General features: G+C 40.2%; 1 protein-coding gene across 3 annotated transcripts in view; it reads right to left on the bottom strand.

Moving 5' to 3' along the window:
* Nucleotides 1-13,344, bottom strand: part of LOC110535806 (transient receptor potential cation channel subfamily M member 3) — a 208,449-nt gene that overhangs the window by 85,545 nt on the left and 109,560 nt on the right. For all 3 annotated transcript variants that reach the window (XM_021621100.3, XM_021621102.3, XM_090189132.1), the window contains exons 2-6: nt 12,370-12,449; nt 9,300-9,501; nt 8,643-8,856; nt 7,446-7,570; nt 6,735-6,906 (exon numbers count right to left, since the gene is read on the bottom strand). In XM_021621100.3, coding sequence (XP_021476775.3) covers nt 6,735-6,906; nt 7,446-7,570; nt 8,643-8,856; nt 9,300-9,501; nt 12,370-12,449 — 793 coding nt within the window. The remainder of the gene's footprint in view (nt 1-6,734; nt 6,907-7,445; nt 7,571-8,642; nt 8,857-9,299; nt 9,502-12,369; nt 12,450-13,344) is intronic.

The following is a 13,344-nucleotide window of genomic DNA, read 5'->3' as shown; positions in this document are numbered from 1 at the left end:
TATTTATAATGCTATTTATTTATTTTTTGTGACACATCTCCTTGGTTGGAAAATGGCTGTATGTTTCTCTGTGGCTAGGAGCTGACCTAACATAATTGCATGGTGTGCTTTTACCGTTAAAGAAAATTTGAAATCTGACACAGCGGTTGCATTAAGGAGAAGTGTATCTTTAATTGGGTGTTTAACACTTGTATCTTTTATCAATGTTTATGATGAGTATTTCTGTAATTTGATGTGGCTCTCTGCACTTTCACGAGATGTTTGTTTGAGACAATGCATTTCTGAACATAACACACCTAATTCAAATGAGGTTTTTGGACATAAAGATGAACTTTATCGAACAAAACACACATTTATTGTCTAACATGGAGTCCTGGGAGTGCCATCAGGCGAAGATCATCAAAGGTTAGTGATTAGTGATTAGTGATTATTTTAACGTTATTTCTGTCTTTTGTGACACCTCTCCTTCTTTGAAAAATGGCTGTATGTTTTTCTGTGGCTAGGCGCTGACCTAATCGCAAGGTGTGCTTTCGCCGTAAAGCCTTTTTGAAATCAGATACTGTGGCTGGATTAACCTCTCTAGGGTATGTGGGACGCTAACGTCCCATCTGGCCAACATCCAGTGAGATTCAGAAATACTCATTATAAAAATTCAGAAAACAAAACATATTTTACATAGGTTTAAAGATTAACTTCTTGTGAATCCAACCACGGTGTTAGATTTTAAAAATGCTTTATGGCGAAAGCATACCTTACGATTATTTGAGAAGATAATCCAGTTGACAAATTATTACAAACAGTAACCAGCCAAGCAGAAGCGTTACAAAACTCAGAAATAGAGATAAAATTAATCCCTTACCTTTGATGATCTTCATATGATTGCACTCAGAAGACATTCATTTATTCAATAAAGTCTCCAAAAACCTCAGTTTTGTTTGCGCGTTTTCTTCAGTAATCCACAGGCTCAAACTCAGTCAAAACAGGCAGACAAAAAAATCCTAATTGTATCCATAAAGTTCATAGAAACATGTCAAAAGATGTTTATATTCAATCCTCAGGTTGTTTTTAGCCTAAATGATCTATAATATTTCAACCGGACAATAACGTCGTCAATATAAAAGGTAAACAAGAAATGCACTCTCTCGGGATTGCGCATGAAAAAGCTTTGTGACACGTCAGGGTCCACTCATTCAGACTGGTCTTACTCCCTAATTTATAAGAATACAAGCCTGAAACCATTTCTAAAGACTGTTGACATCTAGTGGAAGGCATAGGAACTGCAAATTGAGTCCTAAGTCAATGGATACTGTAATGGCATTGAATAGAAAACTACAAAAACATCAAAATAAAATACTTCCTGAATGGATTTCTCTCAGCTTTTCGCCTGCCAAATCAGTTCTGTTATACTCACAGACAATATTTCAACAGTTTTGGAAACTTAAGAGTGTTTTCTATCCAAATCTACCAGTTGTATGCATATCATATCGTCTGGGCACGAGTAGCAGGCCGTTTAATTTGGGCATGCTTTTCATCCAAAATTCAGAATTCTGCCCCCTACCCTAGAGAAGTTAACGAGAAGTTTATCTTTAAAATGGTGTATAATACTTGTATGTTTGAGGAATTTTAATTATGAGATTTCTGTTGTTTTGAATTTGGTGCCCTGCAATTTCCCTGGCTGTTGGCGAGGTGGGACGCTAGAGTTCCACAGATCCCAGAGAAGTTAATCAGGAAAGGCAGCAGGTAGGTGTGAGTGCATCTGCACGCACAGTGAGGTGAAGACTTTTGGAGGATTGCATGGTGTCAAGAAGGGCAGCAAAGAAGCCACTTCTCTCCAGGAAAAACATCAGGGACAGACTGATATTCTGCAAAAGGTACAGGGATTGGACTGCTGAGGACTGGGGTAAAGTCATTTTCTCAGATTATTTGGGGCATCCGGAAAAAAGCTTGTCCGGAGAAGACAAGGTGAGTGCTACCATCAGTCCTGTGTCATGCCAACAGTAAGCATCAATGAACAATGATTTTTTTCCAGCATGATGGAGCACCTTGCCTTAAGGCAAAGTGATAACTAAGTGTCTTTGGGAACAAAACATCAATATTTTGGGTCCATAGCCAGGAAACTGCCCAGACCTTAATCCCATTGAGAACTTGTGCTCAATCCTCAAGAGGTGGGTGGACAAACAAAACCCCACAAATTCTGACAAACTCCAAGCATTGATTATGCAAGAATGGGCTGCCATCAGTCAGGATGTGGCCCAGAAGTTAATTGACAGCATGCCAGGGCGGATTGCAGAGGTCTTGAAAAAGAAGGTTCAACACTGCAAATATTGACTCTTTGCATCAACTTCATGTAATTGTCAATAAAAGCCTTTGACACTTATGAAATGCTTGTAATTATACTTCAGTATTCCATAGTAACATCTGACAATATTATCGAAAGACACTGAAGCAGCAAATTTTGTGAAAATTAATATTTGTGTAATTCTCAAAACTTTTGGCCACGACTGTATATGGCCTAAAGGCCGAGACAATAAGAAGACACAGTGGCAGAAAACATTTATCCATAGCTTTGTCCAGTGAAGTCCACAAAGCATATTGCGTGTCCAGTAACAGACAGTTAGTTCCATGACCTACAGCATTGTCAAGCAAGTTACTGTTTCCAACATTAAACACCACTAAACAACTTTTGATTTAGAACCACAGAGAGTTACCACAAGTTACAAAGAAAACAGGAGCTGCCTCCACTATTCCAGCACCACTTCAACATCATCAAATCACCTCTGCTTAGTCTGAGACAGTGACCACTAAAAGATACCAAAAACCATTTAGTCCAATCAACATAGGCTAAATATGATGTGGCTGTCCATGGTTCTGATTTGTGTGTGTGTGTGTGTGTGTGTGCACGTAGGTGCAAGCAGAAAAACATGTTGACTTACCCTACTTGAAGAGAAACGCCAATGCCATCCTCCTCTCTTTCATGTTTTTGAAACAGTCTATCACTCTGTCTTATGGTACACACATTTTTTGATGCCCTAGGCTACCTGACTAAAATGCTTCCCCGTTAACCTAAATTCCAGTCATGGGCAACGTTAAGCTAGTTAACATCAGCCTACTACATCTAGCTACATATTGAACTTCCATCCTCTCAGTGCAGGGGCACAACAATGTATGAATTAATGGTTGGATCATAACCACCGTTATACTGTAATCATTGGCCAGTATGGAGAATTTAGTAACACCACAAGTCGAAATCCTTATCTCCACCCATGTATAATTTAGGAAAGGGACAATTTTAGCTCGCTGGCTAGCTAGCCACCGGGAGGACACAACGAGATACAACAGTTCAAGTTTTTCTGTCAATGACGTATGCTCTCAAAGGGATTTGCTAGGAGTGACGCCAAATCCATCGCTGCCTTCCCTTGACACTTCTTTTTTGGTGCACCAGCTCGCTCAGTTTAGCTCAACACTGATTATTTATTATTTATTGTTTTGTGAAGGGGGCCAGATGCTCGCTGGCTTCCTTGCCTAAAATGCTATGGACCAGACAGCATCAGATAGATAGATGGCCTACACGTATAGAGACAGAGGGGTGCTGTTTCGCTTGCTCGGATGCTTTCTCCTGTGAGATACATTCAGTCTCTTACCAATTGAAGGAAAATTATGAAACACAGAGAGACAAAAGATAAATGAATGTATTTAAAAAAAATTGTATGTCTTGATACATTTTTTGGGGAAGCCTGGCTTCCTGTGGCATCCATGACTACACACCACTGCTGCTTTTGCTGCCTTGGTCAACTCTTCAAAGTAGATAAGGCATACTTTCACAAACTCTCTATCCCTCTCTCTCGTAGTTGTATTGTGTACATTCCTCTCTCATGCGGTCTATGCTGTCTTTGTGTATATAACCAAACATAGCAGGCGTAAATGTGTATCCATCTCGGTCCGAGACAGAAAAAATATGCACAATGGATTATGGTCACTGTAATTAATTACCAAGTTCCTGCGCTGAACTAGGTTGAACATTTGTTTAATGAAAACTACAACTCCCTTCAACCAAGCATCCCACATCGTTCTTGACTTGATTTCTCTCGTCAATTATTTGATTTCTCTCTAGAGAAATAGCTTGTTTGGCTCACAAAAAAAACAATACTAATTGGAATTCAAGTAATTGAACCGATGTCGGACAATTAGTTATTTAATAACCAAACTCCCCCAGCACTACACAAGAATGAAGCGATACACAAGAATGAAGCTATACACAAGAATGAAGCTATACACAGGGAGTACCCGTACCAGATCAATGTACAGGGGTACGAGGTATATGAGGTAGATATGTACATAAAGATAGGAGAAAAGTCTGGTCTACAGTCCGTCTAGCAACGTGTCTGTAAACAATTGTCAATGCGACATCATGAACATTCTATTGTCGTCCGACATCAAACTTGTTGTTGTCGTTTTGAAAAATATAAACATAAAACAACAGCCTCTGCATGACATCAGCCCGGTGCTCCAAATAGCATACCTTCTCTATTTTTACACCAATAAACTTATCCGTTTAAAAATGTATTCAGTAAATGTCAACCTAGCAAGCCAGGCAAATAAAGGCAGTTTTCTAAAAACAATGTTTTTGTTCATTGTTAGCTAGTTAATTAACTATTGGCTAGCCAGTTCAAATAATGACCAGGGTATAGCTGACAACGTCTTAACTTTAGCTACTTTTAATTCATTATTAAAGGAAAATAAACCCACAGCAACATAATTATTTACAAGGTAATGGCAAACTTACAGAAAATAGCTTACTGCCACAGTGTGTCGAAAATAAAGTAGGCAAATTTATCTGAGAATTTTAGAACTCCTGCATCATCTGCATCACAGGAGGATTTGAAGTGGTTGCTATGGCAGTCTGGTAACCACGATAACAGATGCAGAGACTTTTTTCATGTCTGTGCGACAAGGAAACTGAGAGTCGTAGCGACGGTCTACAGACATTCAACTGTGGTATAAGTTAAATTATGTTTTGAGCAGCGACACTCTAATTGTCAAAGTCATGTTGTTAGTCCAAGCAGTGGTGGAAAAAGCACCCAGTTGTCATACTTGAGTAAAATTAAAGATACCTTAATAGAAAATGACTCAAGTAGAGGTGAAAGTCACACAGAAAAATACTACTTGAATAAAAGTCTTAAAGTATTGTGTTTTAAATATACTTAACTATCAAAAGTAAATGTAATTGTTAAAAATGTAGTTGTTAAATGTAATTGTTAAGTAATTTCAAATTCCTTATATTAAGCAAACCAGACTTTCTTGTTTTTTTTAATTACGGATAGCCAGGGGCACACTCCAACATCATTTACAAATGAAGCATTTGCGTCCCTGAAAACAGGGATTTGTTGATAAAACCAGCCGACAGGTACAATCAATCATAGCAGGAATTTAGTTAAAAATAACTGATGGAAAATACAGTTTTCAGAAGCAGGTTCATTTCTGGATTTGCTCCATTTCAAATGATTGAGAAGTCTATTTTAAGAGTGGCGGCAACGAGGTGTGTGCATTTTATATTTATGCAAATAAACGTGGTGCTCAGGCTCCATAAAACTTTGGAAATTCAAGTAGAAGAATGTGATGTGACAAGGGCCTCACATAGACAAGCTCACAATCCTTCTTCAGAAATAATGCCGTTGTGGAGGATGCACTAACAAATAGACATATTAGGGCTGAGAATGACCATGGATGTCACTATTTGATATTATCACAATACTGAGGTGCCAATACGATATATATTGCAATTCTTTAAGTATCACGATTCCATACGAATTGCGATTCGATACTGCAATTTTATTGCGATGATGTTCCAAACATATTACTTACCATATGTCTGCTGCAGAGGGATAAGAGAGAGCCATGAGAAAACGAGTCATCAGTCAAGGAAATAAAAGTGCTGAAAACATATTGGCTCACCATTTTCCTTTTTTTAAAGACGGAGAACAAGAGAAGGAAAAATAATTTCATTTTTTTGCGCAGGTACAGCCGACTAGCTCAAAAATAATATTGAGAGATATTGTTAAAAAAATAATGTCCCGATATGTAACTTTATCCATCACTAAGAGATCATTTGAAAAAGTTAATTGTACTCTCAACACCAGCAGTGGCTGTGTTGTGTACATGCACGTACATACAAGCTCTGAATCAGTGAAACACATGGCAGAACTATTTTGACTGTTTGCTGAGGTTTTCTAGCTCTCTCAAACACACACATACGCACACACACACACACACACACGCACACATGCACACACACACACACTAGAAGAAGTGGAAAGGGAGGATTACTGGCTTCAGTTGAGGTGATGATCACCTGTGTCATAAGGTGATTAAATACTTGGTTGTGGATAAAAATCTCCAAGATAGAGAGGGCCAGTTTCAAAGCCTTTTGAAGAGAATTACATCAGGCTAAATCTGACAGAATACCATCATGAATATGAATATGAAATATTGACCAGGTTGTCTACATGAACGAGCCTGTCATTGGGTCGTAGTAGAGTACCAACATCCAGCAGATTTAACAGATGCAGTGTAAATTACTTAGGGAATATTAAAATAACTGAAAATACTTGCACAATATTTAATTAAAACACTCTCCCATAGGTGAATACAGTAACGTTGGGAGGTCATCATTTATACAGTGTGCAGGTATCTTTTTTTGGCTCTTGCTGTGATTGACAGGGGCTGGCTCCACTCACGTGTGTTGATTTTCTGCAAGGAGATGTGTTTCTCTAGCTGTCTACGCAGTCTGACCTCTGCACCGTACTTCCCTGTTGTCCCATTATCGGCCAGGATGAAATGGGAGTGCAGGCTGTTGAGCACAGTCAGCTTGCTCAGCGGGTTGGACATGGTCTGATACGGTCGGACCACCTGTTGGACCACAACAAAGTATTCATCATCAACACGTTCCGCTTACTCAGCATGTTTAGAAAATAAACTGTCAAAGACTATATATAGTCTCTGGTCCACTGATTGAGACCGAAACACCCATACACACAGAAATACAGTAGAAGGCACAAACACACACATGCACACACAGTCTTGTACAGCTAACCTTGTGGGGACACTCAATTCAGTCCCATTCAAAATCCTATTTTCCCTAACCCTTAACCCTAACCCTAACCTTAACCCAAAAACCTAACCTTAACCCTAACCCTAATCCTAGCTCCAAACCCTAACTACTAATGTAATTCTAACCTTAACCCTAAACCCCCTAAAAATAGCATGTCCACACACACACACACACACACACACACACACACACACACACACACACACACACACACACACACACACACACACACACACACACACACACACACACAAATACAGTATGGGCACACATGTATGAATGCACTCACACATGCACACACGCTTGCAAGCACTCACACACACACACCGTAACTTACGTCTTTTCCCACCAGGTCCTCCTGGTTCTCCACAATGCCCCAGGGGGCAATGCCGATAGTGCAGATCTTCCCCCGGGATTTAGAGGCATGGTCCTTCAGCGCATCACCCACATGCCGGATCACCCCTGAGTGTATGTTTGTAATATGTGACAGAGAGAGGGGGAGAGAGGGAGTGTATATGTGTGTGACATGAGAGAGATAATTGATTGTACATGTGAGTGAGAGTTTTATGTGTATGTGTTTTAGACAGAGAGATTAAGAAAGAGAGGCATTCTGTCATTATTGATACATAGACTGATCTTAAATATATGATACAGCCACTACTAAAAGATAAAGTCAGACATTAACACAACACCCAGAGCGACAGACAGGTACTGTATATATCAGCCTCCCCCTTTCTCTCAAACTCTCCTCCCCTCTATCTCCCCCAGTCACGCCTGGAGGGTCACCGTGCATCACCCAGGTAGGTTCCGGATGAGGTGAGTTTCCCCCTACTATGTATGTAAAGCGCTATGGGTCCCTCAGTTGGTAGAAAAGTGCTATATAAATCCAATCAATTATTATTATCTCATTTCAACCTTCTGCCTGACACTCACTATTCACTTCTTTCTGTGCCCTGTGTCCTCGCCGTACATTTGTCACCCTCCCGTCTTTTTCTTTCCTTCTCTGTTTCTATTCTATTTCTTCAGTTTCTCACCATCTGTCTTCCCCCATTCTTTCTCTTCTATATCCAATCTCTGCGCCTCTCTCTCATTTCTGTCACACCTGTCTCTCTTCTCTTTCTGTTGATAACCTTTCCCATATTTATTTTATTTTACCTTTATTTAACTAGGCAAGTCAGTTAAGAACAAATTCTTATTTTCAATGTCGGCCTAGGAACAGTGGGTTAACTGCCTGTTCAGGGGCAGAACGACAGATTTGTACCTTGTCAGCTCGGGGGTTTGAACTTGCAGCTCGGGGGTTTGAACCCTATGAGGTGACCACCCGCCAGCGAGATTACACCCAAATGTAATGTTGCAGTTATAGTTAAGATTAGAGTAAGCATTAGGGTTAAGCTGAGTTTAAAAGAAACGATTAACACAAAACAAGAGCAGCGACAAACAGAAGCATAGGGTTAATGGGTAACAACGACACAGCACGTGGTTGTTATTAGCCCGCTAAGTGGGCCTGGTTTATTCCTCCACCCACCCAGCCCACCTGTGTTGACCCCACCAGTGAAGATCCAGGCTCCCGTTGTCATGGCAGCCTTGATGAGGCCCTTGCCAAAGACCTGTTTGAGTTTGGGCTGCAGCTCAAAGTTCTGCAGGCCCCCATGCACTGAGATGAGCAGCTTGGGAAGGTCCAGCTGCCACTCCTTAGTCATAAGGTGCAGCAGGAGTTCTGGTTTGGTGTCATAGGACACACGCACATACTGCAAATGAACACACAAATGAAATACATTTGTATGTTTGATGTTAATGTATGTCTTCTCACTTTTTTTGTCTTGAATTTTTTCCTATCACAGTGCATTTTCTTGTACGTAAGACAAATGTTTGTGAAACAGAAAAATAAATGTCTGATATAATATAACCAACAACCAGTAGGTATCGTTTTGTTGGTATTGAATCAATGTAAAATATAGATTCAAATGAGAGAGCACAATAAAGCTGTTCAAAACATTTGAGTACATACAGTTAATAAGCTCATTGGAATCTGATTATTTTAACTCTCATCAAGATATCTGTCTGCAGTCATGTAGATAGGCCCTATCTGTCTACAGATAATGCTAATGTGAGTATGTCCTTATTTATCTATCAATCCTATGTCTATGTAAAGCAATGTTATATCATTCAATCCCATGTATAAAGCGGTCACCATGGCTTTGTTAGAGTGGCCCCCTCCCTGGAACTCGATGGTTCCGAAGGCGTCGGTGGGGCTGAGCTGGGTGTGTTTGCTGATAGACCATTTCTCCGATAGGCTGTCATTCTTAACCAGACGCTCCGCCTTATCATTCTGACTGGAGGAGATGCCGGGGGGCAGGCCAACGTGCTGACCAATCAGACGGCCGCAGAAGCACCTGAGGAGGGAACAGGTGGACAGGTAGTCAGAGCAGGGGCTGGCTTCCTCTTCCTCACTCTCCTCCTCTTCATCTTCCTTCCCAGCCTCCTCGTCTTCCTCCTCACTCTCCTCATTAAACTCAAGAGGTGAAGTGAAACAAAGAGCATTGCCGATCGAAATGTCATGAATAGAGCTGACATGATTCCCGTATTCTACATATCAGACATTCAGGTTTGTTCTACATAATACATTTCTCTCTGAAAGTGTTGCATCCTTCTGAACAGACCCCAGATGTGCACTAGAGCTGGGGAGGAGGTAGTGACATGTGGGTAAAGTTCCCTTTCATCTACTGTGAGAGAACAGATTTCAAAGGCTGTCCACACAAACCCCATGCAGCTGACTCTCTCTCCTTCCTACAAATCTGTTAAACCATGTAATGTAGCCATTAGACATTAGTCAATGGTCATATGCACAGGACATAAATAGAGTTGAAATGTGACAGGTCCAGACAGGAGCCCCTGAAAGCAGACAACTGGAAACTTTATTCTGAGATGATGTAAGCGCCGGCCTGAGATAAAATAAAAACATTTCTATCCACCTGCACGCCGTCGACTAGTTTTTTACAGATGTAAAAGTAACAATTTGATCCTGGAGCACCAACATTTTCCTAAAGAGCTTACAAACAGTAGCTTCTAGTGTGATGTGTGGGTTGTGCTCGAGTCAGGCAGTTTCCTCTCCATCTGTCACCTGGAGCGATAGCAGTAGTTTACATTTCCATAATACCATTTGACAGCGATAGAGAGGGGAAGGGGAAGGGGGATGGGAAACATCAGTTATTTTCTGTGCTACATTCTGCAAATTGCAAGCTTTATTTCAGTGTGATGTAACTCCCTAGAAATAGTGATTTTGGTGATTCACAACATTTTATTGTATGTTTATTATGTTTGTTCTGAATGCCCACTTAGGCAGAACATATGGAACAAACATTTAATTACATCCTTTAGAGATACACCTCTCCTTCATTCGACTGACATTATCACATACACTTAGAAGAAAATGTGATATTTAGAACCTAAAAGGGTTCTTCAACTGTTCCCAAAGCAGAACCTTTGAATAACCCTTTGTAACGGTCTTGAGATGACAGAAGCTGGGAGACAGGAAGCAAGTACAGGGTGAGGATTTAATAAAACTCGTTTTTCAACCACTCCACAAATTTCTTGTTAACAAATTATAGTTTTGGCAAGTCGGTTAGGACATCTACTTTGTGCAGGACACAAGTCATTTTTCCAGACAGATTATTTCACTTATAATTCACTGTATTACAATTCCAGTGGGTCAGAAGTTTACAAACACTAAGTTTACTGTGCCTTTAAACAGCTTGGGAAATTCCAGAAAATTATGTCATGGCTTTAGAAGCTTCTGATAGGCTAATTGACATCATTTGAGCCAATTGGAGGTGTACCTGTACCTGTGCTTGACATCATGGGAAAATCAAAAGTAATCAGCCAAAAAAATGTGTAGACCTCCACAAGTCTGGTTCATCCTTGGGAGCAATTTACAAACGGCTTAAGGTACCACGTTCATATATATACTGTATATACTGTATATATAGACAGTATATATATATATACTCATTCAATGGTTTTCTTTATTTTTACTATTTTATACATTGTAGACTAATAGTGAAGACATCAAAATTAGGAAAAAACAGATATAGAATCATGTAGTATCCAAAAAAGTGTTAAACAAATCAAAATGTATTTAATATTTGAGATACTTTGAAGTAGCCAGTAGCCTTTTATAACAGTTTTGCTATACTCTTGGCATTCTCTCAACCAGATTCATGAGGTAGTCACCTGGAATGCATTTCAATTAGCGTAAGGGAGAACTGCATATGGCATAATTTATAATAACACAAAGAAATGGACCTTCCTGCGGCACTCAAATGTACGTTCAGTCAGAACTTCTGGGGCTGGGTCTCGTCCCAATCAGTCTCTCGCGCCAGATGGCTTACTTCTGCACGTGACTCTAGGTTGAAGATGGGAACCTAGACATGGCTAGATCTGCTCTATTAGATGGCACTAAAGCAAAAAGTCAATTTGTAATTAACTTGTAAAAAAATCATCTTAACAGTCAAAGGAGCCTGGTACTTGATAAACCGGACAACTACAACTAACAATATTGGAAGGATAGAGGGATACACTAGCAAGACCTTCCTCTTCATGGATCTGGTAGGGGAAAAAAACATGGCCAATTTTGTAGTTTCTCCCTGATTTAGTTTGTCAGATTCTACTGTAGGTGGCAGGGTGACAAGTTGTGTGGACAAAAACAATAAAACCGGGTGTATGACAAAGCATGAACAAATTAATTAACCAGCTACATCATTTTTGAGAAATATAGAAAAATTGTTTGTCGATTTATTTTGGTCAAATTAACCAGTTATCTACCATTGATAAGCAGCTAGCTAGCTATAGCTATCTATCTAAATAACTCAGAAATATGTTTATTAACTGGCTAGCGCATCATGCTTTGCAACTTTATGTTAGCTAGCTATCCCCAGTTAGAAAATGTGATTTTGATTATTGCATTGCAATAGTGGTCATTCGGTTTTATTATGCAATAGTGAAATAGGTGTATTTATGCTGTTGTTCAAACACACAGATCACTTTATATATCTTCTCAAAGAAGATACCATTAGATTGAAAACATGACATACAGTATTTCTGTCATGCTGCGTTGTAGACAACAACCATCTCGTGCCCTAGGTATTCTGTCAATCAGTGGCCGCCGCTGATCAACTGTGCCATGTATGGTGTCTGGGAGGATGTAAATAATATAATTTCCCATTCACATTGGATGACAAAATTGTATTCTAAAACTCACTTACCTATGGGGGTCTTTGGCGCTCACTATGATATGAACACATTCTCTCTTGCTGAAGGCTCTTTCTATCCACGATTTCTGTGCCTGTAGAGAGAAGAGAAGACGCTCAGTCATTTCGTCCCTCAAACTCAAACAACAGGATTCTTAATCTGAGCGAGTGAGGCTAGAGCATTACAGGTGCCACATCAAGAGGCATGGAAGCAGCTAGTACCAAGCTAAACCCTCAGTGCGAGTCTGAGCCCAGTCTGAGCCCAACTCATTACCTGGGAGGAGGAGAGGCATGTCTCTACCAAGTGACAAAGCACTTCATTAGAGTGGAAGGGAGGATCACCATATTAAGCTTCACAATACCTAGGGGATTTAGTTAGTCTTACACAGACACATTCTCTTCAATGACCAGGTAGCTAGCTCTTGCAGAATTTGAAGTGCGTACATATAAACCACATAGCCACAGGTCTCCTATCTGCTATCGACTATTTAAGGTGCATATTTGATGTCTATCAAGCATGTGCGCGCACGCGCACACAACGCAGTAGAGCAGAACGCAAGCTTCCACTTACATGCACTTGTATTTTAACTCACACAAACTCATCCATGCAAACTAACACACACTCAAATGCAAAGATTTTATATAGCTTATCGACACAGGCATTTCCCCATTGAGATAAAGTGTAGAGAGTAAGCGGATGGTCTGTGCACCCAGGCAGTAAATTCTGTTTGAATGTATTAGATATGAGCAGTTCTTCATCCTGCTCCTGTGGAGTCCATAAATATGGAACATTTCCTAATTTCCATGGTATTATAGCATAACTGACAGCCAATGGAAAGAAACGTGTGTGTCGGTGGGATGTTGCTGTCACGTCTACTGCAGGTGTCTGAGGGAGAGAGCTACAACAACAGCACTGGGCTGGGATCCGTCACTGACAATATACCTTTTTAAACAGCTTTTTGAGGAGTAACGGAAGTGAACACTGGAACC

This window comes from Oncorhynchus mykiss, chromosome 11 (assembly GCF_057628025.1).
Source record: "Oncorhynchus mykiss isolate SJ-2025 chromosome 11, ASM5762802v1, whole genome shotgun sequence".
NCBI classification, from domain to species: Eukaryota; Metazoa; Chordata; class Actinopteri; order Salmoniformes; family Salmonidae; genus Oncorhynchus; species Oncorhynchus mykiss.
This window is presented reverse-complemented; position numbering and strand designations above follow the sequence as displayed.